This window comes from Acipenser ruthenus, chromosome 27 (assembly GCF_902713425.1).
Source record: "Acipenser ruthenus chromosome 27, fAciRut3.2 maternal haplotype, whole genome shotgun sequence".
NCBI classification, from domain to species: Eukaryota; Metazoa; Chordata; class Actinopteri; order Acipenseriformes; family Acipenseridae; genus Acipenser; species Acipenser ruthenus.
Window position 1 is genome coordinate 16703769 of NC_081215.1, and position 26883 is coordinate 16730651.

At 38.9% G+C, this 26883-nt stretch overlaps 1 protein-coding gene across 3 annotated transcripts in view; it reads left to right on the forward strand.

Moving 5' to 3' along the window:
* LOC117432024 (potassium voltage-gated channel subfamily KQT member 1-like) overlaps positions 1-26883 on the forward strand; it is a 336879-nt gene that overhangs the window by 216420 nt on the left and 93576 nt on the right. Inside the window, exon 18 of one of the 3 annotated variants that reach the window (XM_059002045.1) lies at positions 5246-5272. The exons of the other annotated variants lie outside the window; for them this stretch is intronic. Within the exon in view, the coding sequence (XP_058858028.1) occupies positions 5246-5257 (12 nt within the window). The 3' untranslated portion in view covers positions 5258-5272. Of the gene's footprint in view, positions 1-5245; positions 5273-26883 lie in introns of those variants that run through there. 3 annotated transcript variants of the gene reach the window in all.

Sequence of the window (26883 nt, forward strand, 5' to 3'; positions counted from 1 at the left end):
TATAAAACACAGGCAAGTGCCTCAGTAATTTTTCATGGCTGGCAACAGCTCTGATTTAACATTCCAAAAATGTTTTTATTCACCGATATGTAAATTACGAATTTCAGTAATGAGAGGAATATTCTGTATAAAACAGACGATACTACGTTCGGTATGATTGTTTTGTAAATCGCATATCACTGCCTCACATAAGCTTTGACAGAAAGAGACACTTACTGCAAGAAGGATTTTTTTTCAGCACAAGCTTCCCAGCCCCTCTATTACCAGGGGAAGCCAGGAAGCAATCAGCGCACAAACAAACTAGTCCTCTGAGTCATGTGTAAGGGTGTTTATCTTTAAAGTCTGGGTCAAAATCTTTTTTATTGTTGCTGTATTGGAGGACTATTAAGAAATAGTATGCCTGCAAAAGTATTTTGTTCAGCAGAATATAGAGGATACTCCATAAATCTTCATGGAATTTTATAGCTATTCAACGAATGATGATGGACAAATAACCTGCAAGCCCACAAAGGTTTTTTATAAATAATGTGCAGTGGTATTTTTTTCTACCGTGGTACAGCGGAAGAAGTAATGTTTTATTTTGGCAGCGGATTATTTGGCCCCCTGATATTTGTATTCAGTGTTGCCTGTCTGGACTAGGAGGCTGTGACTGAAACATGTTTACGTTTCATGTTTGTTTGGGTAAACATAACGGAAGTAGAGATTTCCCGGAGTCTGGAACTACTTCCTTTTTTCAATTTGTATAATAAAGATCAACCCTTAAGTTTTAATACATGATGTTATTGGAGCTGGCTAGACTGTGCTCCAGATATACAGCTGCAAGGGAATTGGTTACAATAATACATTAGATTTGTTTTTGCCTTTCCAGTTCCAAAAAAATAAATACATAATTAAAAACAACTTATAATCTCACAACATGTTAACTGCACAGTGTTACAACTTTTATGTTGTCCCTCGTCATTGGCACATAAAGTGCCAGTACTTGTTAACCACAGTAAATGTGCACGGCCATTTTTCCCATGCTTGTCCCATGGCTATACTATTATTTTACTATAACAATGGTTTGACATGGTTTTTAATATGCATTAACTTTCATATAAAGACGCTTTGTCAGAAGCACTGTAGTAGTGTCTTCAAATGATTCACTTTATTATATTTCAGATTATTGAGTCGTGCCATGTATTCAATTATATAAAAAAATCATGATGCTAAAATGTTAACTAAAACCATAAATGCTTAAGCCCACAGAAGTATGGTTGAACACAAATGCATAGTGTAAGAAAACTGCAAAACTACTGTGGTAAAAATGTTATTAGGGAAATGTCTCCCTGCTTCAGTATTAATGGGTCAATAGTCAATCCACATAGATCCTGTTGTGAGTGGTTTCTAGGTGAGGCCTTCTAATAGACGCAGCATTGAAAAGATACCCACGTTTATTCCTGTGTGGGTAGCCAGTTGGCATGGCTTGTGAAATTTAAACATACATTTTAATATCCGTTTCAAAGAGGTTTTTTTCTGCCAGGAAGAGGCACAGACCTAACACCCACACTTGATGGAGTCGGTAACTGCCATATTAGACAGGGATGGGCTTATAGGCCTGCAATATTGCACTGCTTCACTGTTATAGGACATGTAAATATTTACACAGGATGCCTTTCATTGCCGTTATGTTTTGGGCGGGTCTATAAACTCTCCAATTAGCAAACCCGTTCATATGAAAACTGGGAAGCTTCTTCTCATTAACAGGGATTATTTGAAATTCTCCTCTGAAGCAGAACAAATAAATAAGAATGTGGGTGGATTATGCAGGCAAGCTTTATTTCAGCCTTTACGTCCTGTTTAAAGGGTATTGAATTATAATTTCTGACAGGATATATTTGTAGATTGTAGGGCAGTGGTACTGAATTCGATTTAGACCTCCTTCAGGACTTGCACACAGTAACAAATGAGGGCTGTATATTTTTTTTCTTATGTAGTCATTAATTATTAGTTCAAGAATAATTTGTCCATGCACTTAATGCAGGAAAACGAATTATGCTTTTGCAAATTGACTGCAATCAAATGACATTTAGGAAAATACTATTGTTTTTTTGTTTTTTAATGAAAAAATAGTTAACAAGACTTAAAGAATTTGACTAAAAATGTATTTAGGAACTATATTACTTTAGGTATAGGTCGACAACTGTTATTTATGTTTTGGTTCTTACTTCAGTCTATTTAAGAAACATAATATATAGAAGCAAATAAAAAAAAGTAAGTTATTTTTTTACAACAATTGGTAATTTTAAAATACATTAATGATTACATCAGTAACTGCAATTTAGAAAACATGCTGATTCCACAAACATCCTGTGAACAAACTGTCCATAGAGAAAAAGCTGCTATTTCTAAGGGAAGCATCTGGTAATTGCAGCTGTGCTGAAGAGAGCCAGAGGGTGAACTACCTTCATCCCTATCTACACACCGAAACTGTGCCTCCTATTGTACCCCCTCAACCACAATGACACAGCCACCATTGCAGTGATTTTAAATACATTCCATAATCAGTCATCAGAAACTAAAAAGAATGTGCTTTCACAAGTGTTTTTTTTTTTATCTAAAGTTTTGTGTTATCAATGCCTCCCAGCCACGTTATCTCTCAGAAGACCTTGGTGTCTATTTGGCTATATTTACTCCCTATTTTTAGAATTGTATCTTCTTGTTCTGTTATCCTACAGACAGACAGAACTGTGACTGGCAAAAGTAACTACATGGAGCCAGATATGAAGTGGATGTGGCTCCAATGGTTCCTTTTTAGACACCTAGGCGCCATGAACTAAAAGTGTATCTCCATCGCAATGCCCTCTTCAGGCACATAGTTTTACCAAGTGTTCAGATTTGAAGGAGGCTCCTGGACAATCCACACAATCCACACACAATACATGCCTTTTCCCCTTGAGGAAACCCATTCCATGGGTCTTGGCATAACTTATGGTATGTTATAGTCTCTGTGGATAAATATCTAACCTGATCATCCCTGCAGCACTATAAAGTTGTGGGAGCAGCACGATTGCAAAACCAGAAATGCACAAAAGGTAAAGATAGCAGGGGTCATCATAGTGAGTGCAGGTCGAGCAAGTACCTCAGTAGCAAGGACAGTCAAGGTGGTAGCCTGCTCCAAGACAATGGCCATCAGTGTGTGTCAATGGCAACATGAGGAAGAGTGGTCGCCAAGAGATACAGCAGTGACAAACATAGACAGATAGAGAGGCTTGTCAAGTCTGAAATGTTAATTAATGAATGTATCCCTTCCGGCACCTTGTGGAGTTATGCCATGTCAATGCTGTGATCACATTAGGTACAAGTGTCCAGGCAGTGTACATTCTCATCCCATACTAAATGTGACAAGTGGTTCTATCTAATAAATACAATCCATACATCTAACCTGTTATGCACGTCTATTACTAGTTAAAAAAAAAGAACAGTAGAGAAATATCTTTCTTTACATTAATTGGCTAAAATGGAATTATGAAGTATTATTTTCTATTGAATTCCAATGGAGTATTTGTCCATTAATGAATAATTCCCCAACTGTTCATATGAACAGACTCATCCTTTCCAATCTTTACTTCTACTTATTGTAAATTGCTCCCCTCTTATTGTGAACTGCTAAGTATTTAAACCTGGCTTCATGATTCCTAATAGGCCCTCTTCAGAAAAAGCAGCTTAATTTTCTATACTCTCACAGTCTGAGGCCACTGTACTATTTCATGGAAAATGGCAATTACTCTGAACAGACAGTTACAGTTACAGTTCGTGTCATGGTTTGCTGGGAATCATACAGAATACCTGTAAACAGTAATTACATTCAGCTGAGTGGTTCGGATAGTGTCGTAAAATTTAAATGTGACTGAAGGTCGAAACCCAGTGACTCGATTTACAGTTCTGTTTTTGTTTTTCTCTTTAGCTATCCACTCTGGTTTATATTATATACTTATAATTTCATGGTTTAGTGGTTAATTTGGTAAGTCATCTTTTGTAAGTGTATGGTTTCAAATTGAGCTGGCAGGAAGATATGGGCACAATTTGATTTGCTTTTTAGCTGTGTGGGGGGGGGGGGGGTAATAGTTTTTGTGGAAATCAAATTGACGTCTATTAACCAAATTAAAATAAATACTGCTAATGTGAATTTGCTCAATTGTCTTAATACATAAGAACATTGGAAAACTAAAGGTGGCCCATCAATGCTCACCTGGTGCCTAACAGCTAGTTCATCTCAGAAACGCTTTAGTTGATTCTTGAAGAATGCCAATGAATCAGTAGCAACAACATAGCTTGGCAGCCAGTTCCATACCCCCACCACCCTCTGTGAAACACTGCCTCCTACCCTCTGTTCTGAATCCACTGAGTCCACTGGTCCTGGTCTCTAAAGCCAGGTGTCCATCAGTGCCATGAAACCAGTCTGTAAAAACTCTTCTCATCTTATCCTAGTGTGGGCGGTTTCATCTGTAGTGTATAATCTAATCTGGACTCGGACATTTACACAAAACATCAACTGAATGGATTAGGTTTTTGCATCATTTATATTTATTCACAGCCCTAATGTTCTGCCTACATATTTTTTTTCTGCAGTCCAAAATTTAAAACAAAGCTGTTTTATCATGCTCTAAACCAATAAAACAGCAGGAGCAATTAAATGCACTTTCTTTAAATACACTAATCTAAAAATACCTGGAACATTGTTTAGGCAAATATTTGACCTATAACAGCTACACACATGGGGCACTGGAACTAGGGGTGCTGGGGGTGCGACAGCATCCTTGGCTTCGCATGGCTTCCATCATATACAGGGGTTACAGTTTTGTTCAATGGCTTTCAACACCCCCACTATAAAAATTGTTCCAGCGCCTCTGGCTACACAGCATCATCAATAGATCTTCTGCACCATTTTTTGTACACCATTTTGGATGAAATTGAGTTTGACTTCTTCATATTTCAGACAGGCAGCTACAGTGCTTGTGTTAGAAAGGCAACAAAGCTGGGAGACACAACAGATTAAATAGTCTTTTGAGTTCTTGGTACTTTACAAGTCCACATGTAGGACTGTGCTAATGAACAGTTACAGGAACATTTAGAAGTAAAGAGCTGTTTCTGTTTTAATTTAGTGTTGCCAATCATAGCTTGGGTATGGCTTAAGAACTATGGCTGTTTGTAAAGCAGTAGTTGTTGAAACCCATTAATCTTGTGGTTTTTCTTCCTTTAAAAGTGTTGCTTGTGAAGGCTCCTCGAGTCTTGCTGTGACGCGTGGGCTGGTGTGACGCAGACAGATAATTCCAGAGCTGCCTACGCTGCAGCTGGCAGACAGGGAGAAGCTGGTGCCAGTCGGGGGTAGAGTCCTCTCTAAATGATCCTCTAAGCGCTTATTACCTTCATTACTTACATTTATAATAGGCAATGAGCTTTTTATGACAAAGCTAAAACCCTGCTGGAGCACCACGTACCTCCCAGGAAGGCGAGTGTGCAAACAGTGACTAATTCTACAGCGACTCTTGTGGAATATACATGAAGAGGTTATCCCAGTTATTAACATTTGAAAAAATGACCTTCAATAATCACTGTGGAGAAAAAAAAAAAGAGACAGAGTGATTTTATGACCCCTTATTAACCAAAGACAAATAATATGTATTGGAGGGTGGTCTGCAAAATAGCAGGTTTATAGTTTAGTGTACTTACTTTGTGTCTGCCAAACAGTTTATTTCTCATACGTGTATGTTTTATTGTTTGATCAATTGAAGAGACCACACTGTATTTTAGATCATTAAAACATACCCCGGTGTTATATCTTCAACACACTTTTTAGGCTGAATTTCAAAATTCAGTAGTAACAGACACCATACAGATTATCTCATTGTACAGTAAGTAGAACCCTACACACAATGCATTTACAACATAAATCACACAAAGATTGGAATAAGAAATTGCTATTAAATATAAAGGAGTGGGGGGGGGGGGTGTAAGTAAACAACAAAGTGTAAACATACACACAGTACCTTACTCCAAGAAAACAAGGTTAAAGGTGTTTGTAAACCATTACAAAATAACTCATTTGATCTGTTGGAAATGTATGTTACAGTGAGCAGAATATACCGAAGCTGTGGAATCACCAGTAATTAATGACAATGTGGGTGCATTGTTTTTCCCCCAAATGCATTCTAGGAACAATAAAGATTATTTTATGATAACTCTAGTCTAATACATAAAAGCTTTTATGTTCAAAGGATAAATATATAATTTTATTCATGTTTTATACATGTTTTAATATTATATTCTTGTTCAATCCTGATTGGTGATTTTTATTTTATTTTATTTAGTTATTTGTTTAACAAATGTACATTTTACAATGACAATATTTCCAGGGGGCCATGATAAATTCTGCCTGACTAGCGGTTGGCTACTGTAGGGACCCTAATGCGATTACTGAGGAGATTACTGCTCATTTTAAATGACCATTCTAATCTGATTGGATCAGACTAGCGTCTTGCCTTCCATTTCCTCACACAGCAACCCCTTTGTTTATTCATTAGCCTGGCAGAAGCTGCCATTTTACATGTTTTTATTCCTCAGCGGCTTCAAACTGATTGTGTTGATGCAAGTTGATACAAGGGGAAAAAAAAAAAAAACTACTTACAATTTCTTAAAATAATGAATCGAATCAATTACAAATTGAAGGAATTTGTCAGTTCTGCACCTACTGTGTTTCTTAGTCATTTAAAGTCATGCAAAGTCATTTTTAAATGCTTTGTGATTTATTGTTTTGTGATAATGTGATTTATTGCTTTGTGATAATGTTTACTACACAGTGCTTTGACAGTTTCCCCATGCTTTCCCCATAGTTATACCATACATTTACCATAGTTTACCATGTTTTTTAAAATATTTACCATACCATATTTACCTGTGATTGATCATGCTTTTACTATGCTTTATTATATTTTGCTTTTCTATGAGAATTTTTTATACAGGAATGTAAGCCATTCCAAGCTCTTTGGGGGTGATTTTATGGATGGATTACCGGATATATTTTCCCAGCTCTTTCACATTTTCTATACTATCAATTATATTTTGTTTATGACACTGTCCTGGCAACATGATGCATGTCCCTGTCACAATATAATGGGAGTCAGTGGGGGCAAGCTTATTTTTACACTCAGGTTAAAATCACTCACATTGAGCTCTGCTTACATAAATAAATAAAAATGCAAGAGTATAAAGTTGCCACGTGTACGTTGCTGTACAGTATTGAGCCTTCAAAATACTGTACTATACAGTAGCACAATACACAGAACACTGCAATGTGTTTGTTTTCAAGTTTTGAATTAGTACACTGGGTACAGCGTAACTGACTGTTGTGACAGGGCAGTGACCCTGCAACTTAAAATGTTTGTTTTGTAATACTGGCGGGGACGGGGTTAAAATTCCCCTGCCAGCATAATTGTTTCCTAATGTTAATTATCACCTGCACCTGGCCATGATTCTAAATTAGAGCCAGGTGCAGAGTATTTAAGGAGAGCAGGTAGTCTCTTCTGGGTGTCTCCTGTGTGAAGAGCCCCAATGTGTGTGTGTGTGTGTGTGTGTGTGTGTGTGTGTGTGTGTGTGTGTGTGTGTGTGTGTGTGTGTGTGTGTGTGTGTGTGTGTGCGTGCGTGCGTGCGTGCGTGCGCGCGCGCGCGCGTGCGTGTGTGTGTGTGTGTGTTATCCATGCGTATTAAAATAAAAAAAAGAAATAAAAGCACAATCGCGCATTTCGAACCAAGATTCTGTGTGTGTTGGTCAATCACCCGTGCTGAAAAGAACCCAAAGTGTGCGGAGCAGCACACGTCCTTTACACTGTATATTGAAAATTTGTTGTATTAATGAACAACAGTCAATGCAATATCTAGTACTATATTTACATTTCACAGCTAAACAAGGGATATTTGTTGATTCAACACTTCTGTGTTTCAACGATTATTTTGCCAGGTTAAGTGAGCTGTGCTTATTGTCAGTGATATTTCTAGGGTTGGACTCTTCATGGTATTTTTTATTTAACCCCATTGGTTGAGCTGTAATGGAGGGGTTTATTCCAGTCTGTTTATTCCAGTCTGCTTGCAACTCATCTCATGTTAATTTTTATATGGGAATGTAAGACCTGTCAAGCTCATTGGGGATGATTTTAAGGAATGACTACATTTTATCAGCTGTTTCATATTTTCTTTACCATCAATTATATTTTGTTCATGGCTTGGCTTGAGTGATAAGCTAAAATAAACCGGGATGGCCCTCAATCAAGCAATAATCAAAGTACACTTTAGAGTTTGCAGAGTATTAGCTGTGACTGGTTTATCTTTGCATGTGAGCGCTTATATAATCTCTATCCAAGATACCATAATAAAATCCTTCTTGCAATAAAAAATGGACATGTAAAGAAATGTTTGTTCTTTACTTGACAAGATTTTTTATATGACTTTTTTTCCAATGTTATATATATATAGATAGATAGATATACAGACGTGCTCAAATTTGTTGGTACCCTTACAGCTCATTGAAATAATGCTTCATTCCTCCTGAAAAGTGATGAAATTAAAAGCTATTTTATCATGTATACTTGCATGCCTTTGGTATGTCATAGAATAAAGCAAAGAAGCTGTGAAAAGAGATGAATTATTGCTTATTCTACAAAGATATTCTAAAATGGCCTGGACACATTTGTTGGTACCCCTTAGAAAAGATAATAAATAATTGGATTATAGTGATATTTCAAACTAATTAGTTTCTTTAATTAGTATCACACATGTCTCCAATCTTGTAATCAGTCATTCAGCCTATTCAAGTGGAGAAAAGTAGTCACTGTGCTGTTTGGTATCATTGAGTTCACCACACTGAACATGGACCAGAGAAAGCAAAGGAGAGAGTTGTCTGAGGAGATCAGAAAGAAAATAATAGACAAGCATGGTAAAGGTAAAGGCTACAAGACCATCTCCAAGCAGCTTGATGTTCCTGTGACAACAGTTGCAAATATTATTAAGAAGTTTAAGGTCCATGGAACTGTAGCCAACCTCCCTGGGCGCGGCCGCAAGAGGAAAATCGACCCCAGATTGAACAGAAGGATAGTGCGAATGGTAGAAAAAGAACCAAGGATAACTGCCAAAGAGATACAAGCTGAACTCCAAGGTGAAGGTACGTCAGTTTCTGATCGCACCATCCGTCGCTTTTTGAGCGAAAGTGGGCTCCATGGAAGAAGACCCAGGAGGACTCCACTTTTGAAAGAAAAACATAAAAAAGCCAGACTGGAATTTGCTAAAATGCATATTGATAAGCCACAATCCTTCTGGGAGAATGTCCTTTGGACAGATGAGTCAAAACTGGAGCTTTTTGGCAAGTCACATCAGCTCTATGTTCACAGACGAAAAATGAAGCTTTCAAAGAAAAGAACACCATACCTACAGTGAAACATGGAGGAGGCTCGGTTATGTTTTGGGGCTGCTTTGCTGCGCCTGGCACAGAGTGCCTTGAATCTGTGCAGGGCACAATGAAATCTCAAGACTATCAAGGCATTCTGGAGCGAAACGTACTGCCCAGTGTCAGAAAGCTCTGTCTCAGTCGCAGGTCATGGGTCCTCCAACAGGATAATGACCCAAAACACACAGCTAAAAGCACCCAAGAATGGATAAGAACAAAACATTGGACTATTCTGAAGTGGCCTTCTATGAGTCCTGATCTGAATCCTATCGAACATCTATGGAAAGAGCTGAAACGTGCAGTCTGGAGAAGGCACCCATCAAACCTGAGACAGCTGGAGCAGTTTGCTCAGGAAGAGTGGGCCAAACTACCTGTTAACAGGTGCAGAAGTCTCATTGAGAGCTACAGAAAATGTTTGATTGCAGTGATTGCCTCTAAAGGTTGTGCAACAAAATATTAGGTTAGCCGTCCCATCATTTTTGTCCATGCCATTTTCATTTGTTTTCTTATTTACAATAATATGTTGAATAAAAAATCAAAAGCAAAGTCTGATTTCTATTAAATATGGAATAAACAATGGTGGATGCCAATTACTTTTGTCAGTTTCAAGTTATTTCAGAGAAAATTGTGCATTCTTCGTTTTTTGTGGAGGGGTACCAACAAATTTGAGCACGTCTGTATATAGTAGACTGCATCATTAAGACAATATTTGTGTGTTGTTTTTTTTAAGAAATATTTAAAAAATATGTATTGATATTGTGTGTTTGCAAAGTAATTACCACTTACTGAATTTGTAGTACAGAGGGAATTGCACCTCTTTTAAAATATATAATAAAATATTATTACAAATATTTCTGTGCTTTACTTGATTTAAAATTGTTAGTTTAACATACTATTGTAAAGATGTCTCTCTTTTTGGACTTGATATTTTAAAGTTTATAAACCAGGCCCATATAAAGTGTCTAATTGGCTCCAGTTTCTGAGTGCATTTAATAGTTTGTTTTATTAAAGACACACACCCCTAAAAAGTCATAATACTGTAAATGAACAGTACATCTAAAATATACAGTATATGAAAAATCCTAATACTAAAACCATATTTGTCCCCATTAGCATGACCAAGCCATATGTAACACTTTCTGAGTTTCTCAAATCAATACTGCTTTTGATTTTGTTGGCCGAAAATGTGAGATGAGTGAAGCTTACTTAAGTGTCTTTCATAATGGGTGCCTTCAATAGCTGCCACAAAGAGTTGCTCAGAATTTGACAAAGGTTTGAAACAAAATAGTCAATTTTTATAGTTTGCAACCCAAACCCCTAAACTCACCCAGGTCTTGCACTTGTGATTTCCTGTTGACCTACTCCATATAGCCACCAGATAATGGCATAAAGATACATAGAGACAGATAGCCATGTGGGAAAACTGCTTGAAAATGCCATTTAAATAGAATAGGCTAGATCCTGTTTACAGCAATTTGGTATAATAGCTACAGTTGGAAACTGTGACAGATAAAGTAAGTACTTTACCAGGACTACATGCACATTATCACTGCTAGCTCTCTAGCGACGTTCTTAACCATCTGGAACGCCATGTCAAATAGTGAGCGAGATAACCCTATATCAAGCTTTAATCAACAATACACTTTAGTCTTCCTAAGGCTTTTAGCTGCAACAGGTTTATCTTTGCATGTGAGCCTTCATGACTCAGACTTGATATACTGCAATAAAAAAAATCCTACCTGCTTTCGATGAGTAACGGACCCATATTCGTGAGCTTACAGTATTTTTGTTTTCCTTCAGAAAAGAGACACAATTAATTTATCAAATAATTTTATATTTAACAATTGGCTGCAATATTTTAAAAGCCATTAACAATACATAGTTCCTATATACCGGTACTTCTACCTTAAAATCACGACTCGTTCATTCCCTAATACAGTGCCTCCAGTATGCTTTGTTGTTGTTCACATGTCTAGTTTTAACCCTTTCAAAACTGCAGACTGGTATCAGGGTCCAGGGGACTCAAAACAGCAGATGTCTATTGCAGACTGGAAAAGATAACTCCACTTAAATCTGCTGACCTGTAACCCTGTCTCAGTCCTGAGCATGCCCGTATATAGTCTTTTCTTTCAGTATGACACTGAAATGATTGAAGTGGTTAAGTTAGACAGGGTCAGGGTTTGACAGTCTTAGAAGGGATTGAAGTAAACTCATTGAGAGGAACATGGAAAAGATATTACCCAGATACAGTGGTTGAGTCTAGAGAACAGATGAGGCATACAGAATTCACTAAAAGGGTACAAAAATACTGTTTACACTAAACAGTGAACAATCTGAACCTCCGTCATTTTTAAACTCTACAATAGAACAAGGGTCCAAAACAGTCAAGAGTGGTAATATTTACTGTGGAATGTGTTCATTTTAAGGTAATATTTTCATCTGTGCATACATTTGTCAGCGCCATCTATCAACAACCGGTCTTCAGTACCTTGTATGTTGTTTAGCATTATGAGATGTGATCAATATTAAATTGTGATATTGTTTAAAGAAATATTTCATTTTTGGCCGTCGCTTGTAGGCAACATTCCCATCCTATAGACCAGGAGTGGCCAAACTTCCTGGCCCTACGAGCTGCATACCAACATTTTCATATGGCCGAGAGCTGCAAGACACACACTGTAAAACATGAAATGTTTGCAAGCAAGACATTTTAAATACTAGCATTGTTTTAAACTTGTTTTTAATTCTGTCTAGCATTATAACAGAGTCTTGCACTCTTGCACTCTGTGCAGTACAGTAGTTATCTCTTGATGGCAGCAAAATACACAAGAATAAGGGAGAACATTGCAGAGCCTTACAGTTTCTGTGTAATTTGTATTGTACTGTTGATCTACAGTGTATTATTTGTTTATGTATTACGCACTTTAAATAAAATATATTCAGTTATTATAATACAATAAAATACAGGTAACTGCCCTGATTTCACCAAAAGCACCACATAAAAAGACACATTTTTGTAAGGATTCTTTTTGACAAGCTCTTCCCTTGAAGATCTGAATGCATGGTTTTCAAAATAAAAAAAGCAGCTTTTTTTTGTATGACTGCTGTGTGTATTAAATACTTTTGAGAGCTTTGTGGATGACAGATGAACTGTATTTATTTTGAAAGGGATTACAGTACCTGTTCATTAAACATGCATTCTCTAGTCTAGCACCAACACTCCAATTTTATAAAAAGATTAATTCATCGGAATAAGGACGTTTGGCACAAGCAATATTCCATGCCATACAAAACTCGCTTGAGCCGTTACATCAGCTTCTTTACTGAACGCCGAAAGGAACACCTGCTGACTTCTGAGGCATGCTTTTAAAGAGGCAAGCTTGTTTATCCTCAAGTCTGATCCAGAAGGATATTCACATGACAATTTGTTGTGATTTGTTTCATAATGAAGTTTGAAGTTGCTCGCCTTGTACACACTACAGTGTGTAAGCGATTTGTTGCAAATGAGACAGAGGTTTGCCACAGTTTTCAGTGAAAGCAAACTCCCATTCTGGCTTAAAGCCTCGTACTTTCATTTATTACACGTGGATGGTTTGCTCAATGCCATTGTCTCCACGAAACGAACGAGCACTTTATTGACTTTCAACTGTACATCCGGCTTTCACGCGAGGTGATCAAAATACGCAAACGCCAGCGCTCAGTGTCGAAGGTCATCATGTGACGAAATGTCCTTGCAGTGAACATGCAGGCTCAAGGAAACTGAAGATAGAAAAGCGGGGAGAAGAAAGAATAATAAACACAAATTAATACAGAGAACAAAAATAATAAACGTGTTGTGTTTTATTTTTACTTTTTCTCTCTTTTCGTTTTTGTTTAATATTCTTTCTTCAGTTCATTCGAGCCGCAAAGTGTGCATCACCCAGCATTTCATCGGGAGCCGCGCTTGAATTGCTCGCATGTGGCCACCTATAGACCCTTGTCCTTTACTGTACTGTGTAAAGATCAGGCCAGTTGAGCCTCTGGACATCAACTCATTTTGGTAGATACATGGAGAGAAACTTGTACTGAGCCCGGTGAGTGAGTTATTGGGCTTGATTTTATTGCAAGCCTTTGTGATGTTGAGTAACATGGCCCTCAGACATAAGCTTCGTTGTCAAGTCTGAATGGATTAAAATCATCTGAGGTTGTCATCGCTTGCCAGTGGCGGTCGTTTATACAGCATGAGATTTGTCTCTGTTGCAGTAAAAGTACTTATAGAGGATACAGTTTTCAATGTTCTATTTTAAAAACTTTTTTTTTTTGTTACCAATTTTCCAAATTGTTTTAGAAACTACCATACATAGCCCATGCCTGTACTTGCAGATCTTTTGCTGACAAACTGTAGCATGGAATCTTTATTCCAAATATTTAATTTAAAGCACTAGCCAAACTGAACTTTCAAAGCCGAAACACTGTAAAAATGACCTTCTCGATTCTCACAGTGAAACATAAAAAAACCCACACTACACCTTAGAGACTTTCTTCTTCATTTTACCACAGCTGTACCAGTATCCTGCAACTGTGGGACCACAACATGCTAAATACTGTAGTAACACTACAGGCACTTGTCTGTACAAAGATCTTTGGCAGAAACATTCAGTCTCTTTTGGTATGGCTTGAATTACCTGCGTCAATAAATTCTTCCAAAACTCACGTGTGGCACTACCTCAACAAATTAGCAACAAGTGCGGATTGTTTTTTATTGCCCCTAAACACATGGAACAATTTTCCTGAAGGTTAAAGGTTGGCAGTGAAGTGTACAAATTCTTAGTGATTAAGGGATAGCACCTGTACTATTGAGCAACTGACCTCTGCTGAATGAATGCAACCTGGCAGTTTAAGGGTTAACCATTTAAATGATTTCCTGTATCGTCTACAAATCTTTGATTGCAGGGTGTTTTATTTCTGATACCTCTCTCTGTGTAACAGATACAAGCCTAGGAAATGACCAACAGGTGAGTGTCCTCATTTAACCCCAGGATCAACTGTGCAAACACCTTTTCCTTTAAGAAAAAAAAAAAAAAAGATTTATAAAGATATTGCTCCATACTGTTATTGTTAAACATTTGTTTTACATATTTAAAGTTGACCTGCCTTACGATCATGTTCAATCAATGCAAAGCTTCCACTCTCCTTGAAGCCTGCACACTATGTCCCATGTGAGCAAGACTGGTGTGTTATAATGATGTCTTCAGAATGTACATTCAGAATGATAACTAGCTTTTTTTCCCAAATGTTGTTTCGTTATGCTGCTAACATAGAAAACACCTATAAAGCTAAACCTGTGCTTATTATAAGGTGGGTCCCTGCAGATAAAATGACCTTAATGGATGATTTATTTCTGATAAAGTACAGAGTACAGAGTACAGTAGGCTATGGAAGACTGGCCAAATGGCCAGCTCTCATTCATAACTTCTCTTTATTCTATTTCTTATGCAGGCCAAAATAATTACCTCAAGCAGGGATTAAGGTAAATGTAACTTGGCCATATATTCAAATATTGAGGCGCACCCACTTTTCAAGTTCACTGTTGGCTGCCAACCCAGGACTGAAACCGTTGCCATCACCAGAGGATTTTGGCACTATCACCCATATACCTTGTGTAACTCTTCTCACAGCAACACAGCTGGAGCTGGAGACTGAAAAATAATGAGGCCAAACCTCCAGGAAGCCTGTCCTCAGCACAGTGTGGAGACAGGAACCTAATGTTGCCAGTGCTTTTACAGGACCTCATTGCATGGAGGGCCTGTTGTGAATTTGTTGTTATGTTTTCACCCTGTGAGTCCCTAATGGCAGCTCCACAGGTAATGCTCTCTCTATTGCTAAATGAAACCATGTGTGGACCTATCGGCTCCCCAGTTTCGGGAAGTCCCACCATTTGATATAATATTCAGCTAATTGCAGATTGTGAATTAGCCCAGCGGTATTTAGGAACTAGCAATGGATCCCAGATTGTATGGGCCTGGCGATCTGTTTCCAGTTTTACCTCTAAACTTAAAAAAAAAAAAAAAGAAAACTCCCTTCCTTAATAATTGTAATTAGAACCAGCATGCCCCATGATTGCAGCGATTTCATTTTACAGCCTGGCTTCTACAAATAATTTTTAATGACAACAGCATGGAGAACAGTGCTCCTCCTGCATTTGGACTACTGTTTTAATGAGAGGTTTATTCAAAACAAATGTTGGGTCTGTCTCGTTTTTATGTCCCCACCATCCAAAGCAAATATTTTACTGTATTACACTGTTTTGGGTTTACATGCATACATACTGTACATACATACTGTTCCTAGTTAATATAAAATACGCTTCTGCTTTTTAATTGCATTAAATAAGCTTTATCTCAGCAAAACTATGGTATTTGGCCCTGTCCACACTATGACTTTAAACCGTATTTAGGGGGGTAGTCTGGAGCAACAGGTAGTGCGATCCAATTCAGAGGTGTGGACGCTGTAATACCGAACTACATTTTGTTGTGTATCCTCCAATATCCCCAAATGCTTTCTGATATGTTTTGCCGCGTGGACATTACAAATACAGTACTTGGAACAGGCGGCTAAAGGAGTTGAGAACGACTATCAGTACTGCTGTACCGTATACAATTTCTGAGGCTTGTAAAATAGTGGCTCATGGAGCGACGTGATCAGATGCTGAAATCAAGGCACATTGATATCTGGAGCGATGAAATCGGTCAAGGAGAACTTCAGAGTTCAAAGCGAAACTCACACATTATGATAAAATGTACCTTGTGTTTTTAAGAAACAAAGCCATAACATTCATGCTAAGAAGCGCTATGTCTTCCGTGGGCACGGGCTCCATATTTGCCTGGTTGTAAACATAAAATACAGTCCATGGTGGGATAATGTTATATTAAGTCCCACAGTCCATTGTGCTGCTAGGAACTGTAACCTGACTATTTTTGTATGCATTAAGCCAGACTAAACATGAAATGGTACTTTAGTGTAGACGCTTTGAGCTTGATTAATTAAAACGCCTTTGAGTACGGTCCTCAAGATGGGTTATGTAGTGTGGACAGGGCAATTTTTTAAAATATATATCCTGTATGATATATTTAAATATATATCAAATATGAAAATAATATATAAATCCTAGGGCAGCAGTGTGGAGTAGTGGTTAGGGCTCTGGACTCTTGATCGGAGGGTCGTGGGTTCAATTCCCATTGGGGACACTGCTGCTGTACCCTTGAGCAAGGTACTTTACCTAGATTGCTCCAGTAAAAACCCAACTGTATAAATGGGTAATTGTATGTAAAAATAATGTGATATCTTGTAACAATTGTAAGTCGCCCTGGATAAGGGCATCAGCTAAGAAATAAATAATAATAATAAATCCAAATAGGCTGACACTTCCAACATATTATTTATAACTTATCTTCTGTGTGGGATGACTTATAATAGCTTTATAGATAATAATTTAAAAAAAAATACTCGTACCCATAATGTCAAAAAATATTTACAAATCATTCATTGTGCTCGTGGAATGTTTGAGATGTGGTCTCAATGGCCATTTGATCTGATTTGGGGACAGAACAGTACAGCATTCTTTTTTTTCCCCCAGACAAGACTGATTGTTTAGCTAGGGGGCTGGTTTGATGGGTGCATTAAGGATAATTTATTTACTGTAATTGGATTACTGCTGGTGGCATTGCTTAGACCCTACAGATGCTCATGTGATAATGTTAGTGCTTAATGTCTAATAAAAAGTCATTGAGACAAACCACATAGAACCAAAGCACAGCTCAGCACGACTGTGGAACGGACACAGACAGCACTAAATGCCCTTTCCTTTTTTATTTAGTTATTTATCAATGTACTCAATGATTCTTTTTTTACCATTGGGAAGCAATGCTTCTATTAGGTGATAATGCAGTCAACTGCTTAATACCACTATCGTTAACTTCACACACCGCTCATTGTCACCACATTAGAATGCCACAGCCTGTTTCAGCTGAACAACTGATGTCAGCTCCAGCTAATATCAACCCAAAAGTGGGCTCTGAATCACTTATGAAGATTACACCTTTGCCTACTGCAAATTAATACATTTATTTGTGAACGCACAGTGTGGATAACCTTATAAAAGGGTACCATAGTAAATTTCCAAGGTAATGTAGAAGTTTCCCCATTCTTATCTTATGCATTTAATATCAAAAAATTAGTAACAAACACGCTCAATTCAGTTTCAATAAAGCTCTCAATGGGTGCTAAAACTTGAATAAGACCGGAATCAAATGAAAATTGAACAAGTCAGCACTCCTTAAAGAATATTTTTATTTTAGTTTAAAACGTGGTTAGGCAGGCGACAAAAAAGAAAAAAGATAAAGTAGCAGACGCATTGCGGCTATCAAGCCTTCGTCAGCACTTGATAGCCACAATGCATCTGCTACTTTTATCTTTTTCTTTTGTCGCCTGCCTAACCATGTTTTTAAACTAAAATAAAAATATTATTTTTTAAAGGAGTGCTGACTTGTTCTATTTTCATTATATTATACATTTACCAAGTTATGCTTTAGTATACCTCTCTGGGATTCACAATGCTTACCTATGCTTTAGTACATTTTACTATGCTAGTGTACATTTTTAAAGGGGGACCCAGAAAACCCTCACCCACTGGGTGATAACCAGCAGTCCGGTATAAATAGAGACCATGGCTGGAAAGAGGAAGTGACCTCAAACAGGTATCAAGACAAGTAGCATTAAGATAGAGGGACAAGGGAAGTCCAAATCTGGGATCCCATTTTCTGTAAATAAACATACTGTCACATTCCACTGTTGCTAAGGATTTCCTTCTGCTGTTCCATTGTGCATAGCAGGGTTAGGGCTGTGTATGATGCCAGACTGATGTATTGATAGTGAGTTTGACAGACCACATACAAAAAAAAAAGATAAAGAAAGAGAAAAGGGTCAACATGAAAAAGTCAGTCATAAATGATGCATTTTAATTAAGATAATGCATAATTTTCAATTCCTGTTGAAATGACTATAGTTTAAATGTGTAATAATGTAAAAAAATGGTGGCTACCTCTTGTTTACTTTTTCACTTTTGTAATCCCTATACTGAAATATAGTGCAACTTTATTTTTAGACTACCTTAGTAAAAAGGCCACACTTAAGTCCACCTTTACAGTCCTGATTTGCTCCTATTGACAGCAGTGAAAAGTGGCCTTCAATATGAAGTCCATCCCTGTTTCAGTACCAAGGCCACCTTTCTAAGTCAACCAATACGCTTCTGAAAACTCGAATGCAAAAAACTAAAATAAATACACCCCTAGTATAGTGAATCTTATCAGAATCATATGGTATTCATTTGTTACAAGCCCACATTGTGTTGGTCCCTTGATCGACCTTAACTGAGCACAAGAGCAGTGAGTGAGATTAGCTGCTATTTTAAAAATACTGTATCCCAAAAACAGGGAAAAGTGGCTTTCCTGCTTACGAAAGATTTGTAAACTATACGAAATATCAACAGGAGTAAAAATGGGAGCAATCATATACAGTGCCGAGAAAAAGTTTGTGAACCCCTTAGGATTTTCACATATTCCACATATTTCAAACCTAAAATGTTATTAGATCTTAAGCTAAGTCCTAATAATAGACAAAGATAATAGATCAATCTTAATTACTCATTGTTTGCCTAATTCATACATAATTTTGTTTCAAAAGACATAGAATTGGTTAATATAAACCCTATTGGATAGTTAAGAAAAGACTGGCTTTGATACAAGAAGGCTATCATGTTAAAACTATGGAATTTCCATAATTATCATTGGGGTTCACAAACTTTTTCTCGGCACTGTATAAGAATTTCAACTAAGTGTCTGCAAGTTTGATGCCAAGCTTTTATTGTTTTAGTAATAACAATAAACTTGAAGTGCTTTATACTGTAAAATGGGCCTCTTATCAACATAACTGCATTATGTATTGCTGTATAAATTACAAAACAATACCAAAGGTTTTACATTCCACCTTGTACTGTCATTAACAGTCTTGTTGTGGATATCCCTAATTAAAATGGTTGGACAATCCAGCCATGGCAGCCACTGGTCAGAGTTGGTAGTGTCACCAGGCATGGTGGTTCATTGAAGAGCTGATGGTTCTGGTTCAACTGAGGCCTTTCACAGTATTCTTACATTTACTTCACTTTTAGATGTATCTAATTTCTGTAAACCTGTTTTGAATTAAGATTAAAATGCTAAATTATATTTAGTATTGTAATAGTAACCAAATTGATAAAAAAAAATAGCAACATTGGCTTGTGTCATATTCCTTACATAAGCTGTCTGTCTGTAAAAACCTGAGATGGCTATGTTTGTGATCTGCTTGTCTAGTTTCTTGTAGATGGTGCCATACAAGCGTTATTAATTTGGCTCCTCAGTGTCCAAGCCTTGGTTTGATTCCAACAATCTATCATGTAACCATCCAGTGGAAAAGCAGATCCTATCTCTCGGGGCTATCCAGCAGGGAGTAATGTTTTCTGTCCTTGTGCAGAGTAGGGGCGGGAGGGAGGGGAAGGGAGGGGAGGGGGTTCAGACACTTTTGTTTGCTTCCAGATATGGACTCCTGCCAAGATATAAAGGGTTTCAAGTTACAAGAACGTAGAAAGACTTCTTTTTGGTCAGGGAACAGAAAGAGAGAGGGGGAGCAGCTAAATGAGTTGACAGGCTACGTTATCTTGTATGTTTACCCTGGTCTGAGACAATGTGTGCGCTAGAGGCCTAGGTGTGTGCAATGAACTGAAAATCGGACTTTCAGTTTTGTGTTTGTTCCTTTTTGTTTTTATCACCTCTAGACACAGTAAACTCCAAAAACGCAGAATTCTGAGCATAAACAGAAATATTTAATCAAATGGCTTCATTGGTGCTATAAGCGAAATGAAGCAATAAGACAAAACTTTTGACTACTTTGTTTCTTTTAGTTTTGCAAAATTCCGACTGCAGTACGGTTACTGTTATGCAAGACGCACTTTTGTGTAAAAGCTGCATATCCCCATTACAAATCTGTTGGTCACAACAGAGCTAATTTGGCAGTGCCTCAGTTTTCTCTGTTGCAGAAATCACAGATTGTAAACTGTCATTATTGGGTAGATTTGACCTGTACCTTATCTTGTGGCCTTGGCCCTCTCTAGCACTTAGCAGCACTGTGACCTTAGGTCTTGTAGATCAAAAGTGCATAACTTGACTGAGATCAAAGATGAAGCCCTTAAACAGTGTGATGAATATTAGTGTAAGAACAATGTACTAAGATGTGGCGTAGCGGCTGGCGGTCAAGGCAGGTTAGAGGCAGAAATAGCAAACCCAAACACAGAATTGCAGGTTAAAGCTCCATGGCGCACTTTATTCACAAATAACAAATGAAAGGTTTAAACAAAACTTGCATTAAACAAACTCTATCACAAGTAAACAAAACGGCACCCAAGCTACAGCTATCCCAGTGCAGGGCAGAAAGCACAAGCTGCTGCTCTTTCCATCTGCTCTCCCTCAAACAAACATTTTCCTTGTCTTATCGGTGTGACCAGGGTTAATTGACTTCAATCATTCAATTCCCACCTAGCCACATTCTACACTTTTCTATGAAATAAAACAATGAAAAATTTTAACATGTGGCTGTATAAAAGCAGCCACAAAACACACATGTTGCTTGTGCAGGACATCTGCCGTGTCACACAAGGCTATGGTTTCAAGAGATGAAGAAATGCTGTGTTGAGCTTAGTCAGCATTGTTTATAAATTACATTTGGTGTTTAAAAATAAATGGGGAAGCAAACTATGCCTCTGATCAACCCATTTTACAAAGCAGTGTATGTATAGTCCTTTACAAGCAACTTGCTTTTGGTAACATCACACCATGCTATGAATCCTTAAAGATGTGAGTCTCACAAAACAAAAAGAGAAGTAATACAGTCAAGAGCAGTTCATGTCTGCTATATAGGTGCCTCTTGTATAGTGTTATTACAATAGCATAACAAAACATGTAATTTAGTTTAATGTTATCTGCAAACTCTTATAGTCATTCAGTACTGACTTTGAAAGGTTTCTGTGACATTGCTCTTGTGGTTTACAGTACCATCGAACCCCTTGATGGGTACCTTATCTGTTATTTATTTATAATACACAGGCATTAAAATTATTGCTATTATTATTTATTTCTTAGCAGACGCCCTTATCCAGGGCGACTTACAGTCGTAAACAAATACATTTCAAGAATCACAGTGCAAGTAATAATACAATTAAGAGCAAGATAAATACAATGATGAATACAATGACTGGTTCAAGCAAGTACAAGTGTGACAAAATACAATTCAATAATACAGCAGATAAGAGTGTCAGTGATAGTTACATCAGGATATAATTAAATACAAAATACTACAGATTAAACACTTGGCAGATTATAGTACTCTGAAGTACAGGATTAAATGCAGTAAAATAGGGGGCAGATAAGAGCAAGTAAAGCGCATTTAAGGAAGGGTGATATTTGTCCCAGGGGAAAAACAGAGGAGTTCTACAGGTGCTTTCTGAAGAGGTGAGTCTTGAGGAGGCGCTGGAATGTGGTCAGGGACTGGGCAGTCCTGACACTTGTGGGAAGGTCATTCCACCACTACGGGGCGAGGGTGGAGAAGGAGCGGGCTCTGGAGGCAGGGGAGCGTAGAGGAGGTAGAGCCAGTCTTCTAGTGCAGGCGGAGTGGAGAGATCGAGTGGGGGTGTAGGGAGAGATGAGGGTCTGGAGGTAGCTGGGTGTAGTCTGGTCAATGCATCTGTAGGCTAGTACAAGAGTCTTGAACTGGATGAGAGTGGTGATCGGGAGCCAGTGGAGTGAGCGGAGTAGTGGAGTTGCATGGGAGAAGCGAGGCAGAGAGAACACCAGGCAAGCAGTGGAGTTCTGGATGAGCTGGAGCGGACGGGTGGCGGACGCAAGAAGGCCAGCCAGGAGGGAGTTGCAGTAGTCTAGGCGGGAGAGTACCAAGGCCTGGACCAGGAACTGGGTGGCGTAGTTGGTGAGGAAGGGTCGGATTCTTCGGATGTTGCTCAGGAAGAATCGGCAAGTGTGTGTGTGGCAATGTGACCCGTCCCTGTGTGCATTTGTGTGTTGCGTGCGTGTGTTAATGTCGGTGTATAGATTGGTACACGGGATATAAACGGGTCTGTGTTTCACGTGTGAATTAAAAAGGTAGATTTGTATTTAGGCACGAGGAGGGCACAAATCACTTCACGTGCTGGTTAAATGTAATATGTGAGCACGGGGTTGCACAGAATTAATTCACGTGCTGGGATTCAAGTGAATAATTAATTAGTAATTGAATCCCAGCACAACAGTATATATAGATGCACATTTCATTCACTCAGGGTTGGGTGTTCGAGAGTGGAGAACGGGTGTGGAGAAGGAGAAACTAAATAGTGAAAGAAAGCGTAACTATAAGTGTTGTACTCACCGTGTTTGTTTGTCTCTCCGTGCACCGTTTGTTTAAGTGTAGTACGTTTTGTTTGTCTATTTATTTTGGCGCAAGTGCCGTGTCCTGTGTTTTGTGTTTCAAACCTTTTATTTTCTGTTCTGTTTATTAAATGCTGAGCGAAAGCATTCGCTCAGCTTCACCAAACCACAAATCTCTGTCTGTTTATTTCCTGGCTCTGGTCTGACGCCACCCACTCCGGCCGTCTTTGTGACAGTGTGCCAGAGTGGAGATGTGCTGAGAATAAGAGAGGCAGGGGTCCAGGGTGACTCCGAGGTTCTTAGCGGAGGAAGAGGGAGAGAGTGTGATAGATTCCAGAGGAACAGAGATAGAGAGATCAGAGGAGGGGGAGGAGGAGGAGGGAAAGAAAAGGAGGTCAGATTTAGAGAGGTTGAGTTTGAGGTGATGCGAGTGCATCTAGGAGGAAATAGCAGACAGACAGGTAGAGATACGGGAGGAGATGGTGGAGTCAGAGGTGGGGAAGGAGAGGAAAATCTGAGCATCATCAGCATAGAAATGGTATGAGAAACCACAGGATGCGATGAGGGGGCCCAGGGAGCGGGTGTAGAGAGAGAACAGGAGAGGACCCAAGACTGACCCCTGGGGGACTCCTGTTGAGAGAGGGCGAGGTGCAGAGGTTGCTCCACGCCAGGTCACCTGGTAAGTGCGGTTGGAGAGGTAGGAGGAGAACCAGGCCAGAGCAGTGTTAGAGATTCCCAGGGAAGCGAGAGAGGATAGTAGAATAGAGTGATCGACAGTGTCAAAGGCAGCAGAGAGGTCGAGGAGAATTAGGACAGAGGAGAGAGAGGCCGCTCGGGCAGAGTTTAGTGAGTTGGTGACAGACAGGAGGGTGGTTTCAGTGGAGTGAGCAGCGCCGAAGCCAGATTGGAGAGGGTCGAGCAGAGAGTGGTTGGACAGGAAAGCAGAGAGCTGGCGGTGTACAGTCTGCTCGAGGGTTTTGGAGAGGAAGGGTAGGAGGGAGACAGGACGGTAGCTCTGGAGGGAGGTGGGGTTGAGGGTAGGTTTTTTGAGGAGGGGAGTGATAGAGGCTTTTTTGAAGGCAGAGGGAAAGAGACCAGAAAGGAGAGAGGTGTTGAGAAGGGAGGAGATGAAGGGAAGTAGAGCAGGAGCAGCAGCTTGAAAGAGGTGAGTGGGGAGGGGGTTCAGGGCACATGTGGTGGGTTTCTGACCTTGGAGCAAGGAGGAGAGGTCAGAGTCTGAGAGAGGCGAGAAGGTGGAGAAGGAGGGTGAGTTAGTAGGGGATGCAGTGGGTGTAGGGTTGGAGCAGGAGGGGGTGCGGGGGAGGGAGAGGTGTTAAAGAGTTTGCGGATATCTGAGATTTTAGAAGAGAAGAAGGAGGCAAAGTCATCAGAGGAGATAGAGGAGGGAGGAGGAGGGGGGGAGGGTTTAGGAGGGAGGAGAAGGTAGAGAATAGTTTACGTGGGTTGTTAGTGGAGGCTTGGATTACAGATTGGAAAACAGGGAAAGTTTAATGTTGTTATGTCAGGACAGAGGGTAATGTCAACAGTGAATTCTGACTTTTGTTTTCTATATATACGCTACAGTTTATCTGAATGTCAATGTGCTTTACCCTGCAGTGCTTTGAGGGAGAGAAGGCTTTCTGTTTCTTTCTCAATTCTCTTGAAGCTGTCATGGCTGTCTCAGTGTTTGTCTGTCAGCAGGTTGTTTTTCCCTGAAGTGTGGCTCCAGTCTGCAGCGGTCGTGATTCACAGCTCCTGCCTCGTTGCAGTTGGCCCATCTGATAACATCTCTGCAGACCGGTGGGTCGAAGTGAAGCAGAGATAGAGGGAGGCTTGATTACTAATAAATGGGAGCAAGCCACTGCTCATTCTGAAACCAAACAGAGTCGCAGCATAACTGCAGAGCTGGGCCAACGAATAATATAACAGAAGTACATCTTATCACTTTTTATAATAATTTCTACCATGTATATTTTTGTCATTTATAATAAGCTGTTTTTGTTTACCAGGCTTAGGCTTATATTAGCAAGATTTTTACATATTGTGAAAAATGTAGGTGCTGATCATCATCATATATGTTGAATGACCTCCAACTAAAACCATTAAGAAACCACTTCGGTTGTAGCATTGCAGTCCATACATTTTATTTCTGGTTTTCCTTTTTCTATTTTGAATCATATTCTAGTTTATAAGGTATGTCAACTGTTTCTTTTAATGACATAGTGTTTTTTGTTCTTTGGTCATAGTCAAGCGATCTCAGTTTCCAGATCCACATTCCCCAGGACTGTCACATTTGTAATGCTCATTGTTCATCTAAAGACAAGTTAATGCTTCAGACCCCCAGTTTATCTTAAAAAGGATGGCTGTTGAGCTCATAATTGTCATGGCACTGCGGTAATACCCACAAGTTTAGTCTTGGGAATTTGAAGGAAAATAACTTGGTATCTGTTACAGTGTCTCGCATGGTACTGGAGTACTATTTGGAAAAGAAAAAACAATATACCGTACATGATACCAAATAATATAAATAATTAAAAATAAATGTCCATGTTCAAAGACAGAATTGAAAATACTAGCTCTCAGAATTGTTTCTCTTCATCACTGAATATACATACATATATTATCACACCCCCATTGGCATCACACATCAAAATTATCTGAATTTGTTCAACTAATTTGTCTGCCCATGATGCCTGATTTATTGGCACCCTGTATCCTACAATCCTGGGGTCTATCACTACTGTTTATCAAGGTTATGAAATTAAACAACAATGCTTGTGTCTCTTTAGTGTACCCATTTTAGTAGTTTAAATTACAGCAGTATTTAAATCGACAGTATGTAGATCAGTTGACCATTAGTACATTATGGTGGTATCTGTGTGTTCTATACTTGCTTTTGTTTCTTTAATTCTTTCTTCTTCACAAGTAGAAGCAGATATGAAAAGTAAATTGTGACACTGGAAAATAAGGAGGGCTTGGTAAAGGTTAAAGGTATTGGTTTTCCATAATAATTGGAACTTTCTGTTTTTTCCTGGAGTGAAACGTGTGGCTCCTGTTACAGGGAGCTGGCCCAGGTGTTGACAGGGCCCTGCTGATTGGTTATCAGGGTCTCCAGTGCCTGCAGCCGTCACAGAGTGAACCTTGTGTAAGTGTGATACAGTACAGCAAGGAGGAAGTGCGTTTCAGAGAACAGGCTCATGTATCAGTGACGCACACCGATCACTAATCACCTCCACACAGCACCACATACGCTGTCAGTTTCTAAATATATTCTGAACAAATTCACAGAAAATCTGGGTGTTCTATATCGGTTGTGGGATGGCAGTATACTCAAGTAATAGGTTCAATAAGTATACCGTGGTGATTTTGATACTGTAGTATACAAGTGGTGTGTGGCATACAAGGGGTGCCTATTTTACATAGGATGCATTCCATACCATCTGAAACCATATTCACAAAGAGGTTCAAAATGAAGATAGTGAGGGAAACTGGGATGTTTTCTTTTTACAAACAATACCAGTCAGTAGGAAATCATACATAGTTTGATTCTCCAAACCTTGGTACTAATTTTATTCTCAGTAGCAGTAATTAGACCAGCTGCTGTTGCGATTAGTTGAACAGATGCCACCAAGTGCAAAGGCAGTGGCAGCGATTGTAATGGTATGAAGCTAGTGCAGCAACCATGCTGTTACTTGACTGTGTACCTGAATCTAATCCTGCTTTGTTGGACTTGGTTGCAAAACAAAAAAAGGTAGAACCTGAAATAGTGTGGAACTGGGATTATGAACAGTTAAACTGGGTGCAAAGAAGCACACAAGCAGGCTAATTCAGTATGTGCTCATGCCTTTTACCTGTGGAGGCCTGGACAAGAAACTGGTTAAATTAGTTTTTATCTTAACAGCCAGAATTGAGCTCTTGTATGCTGCC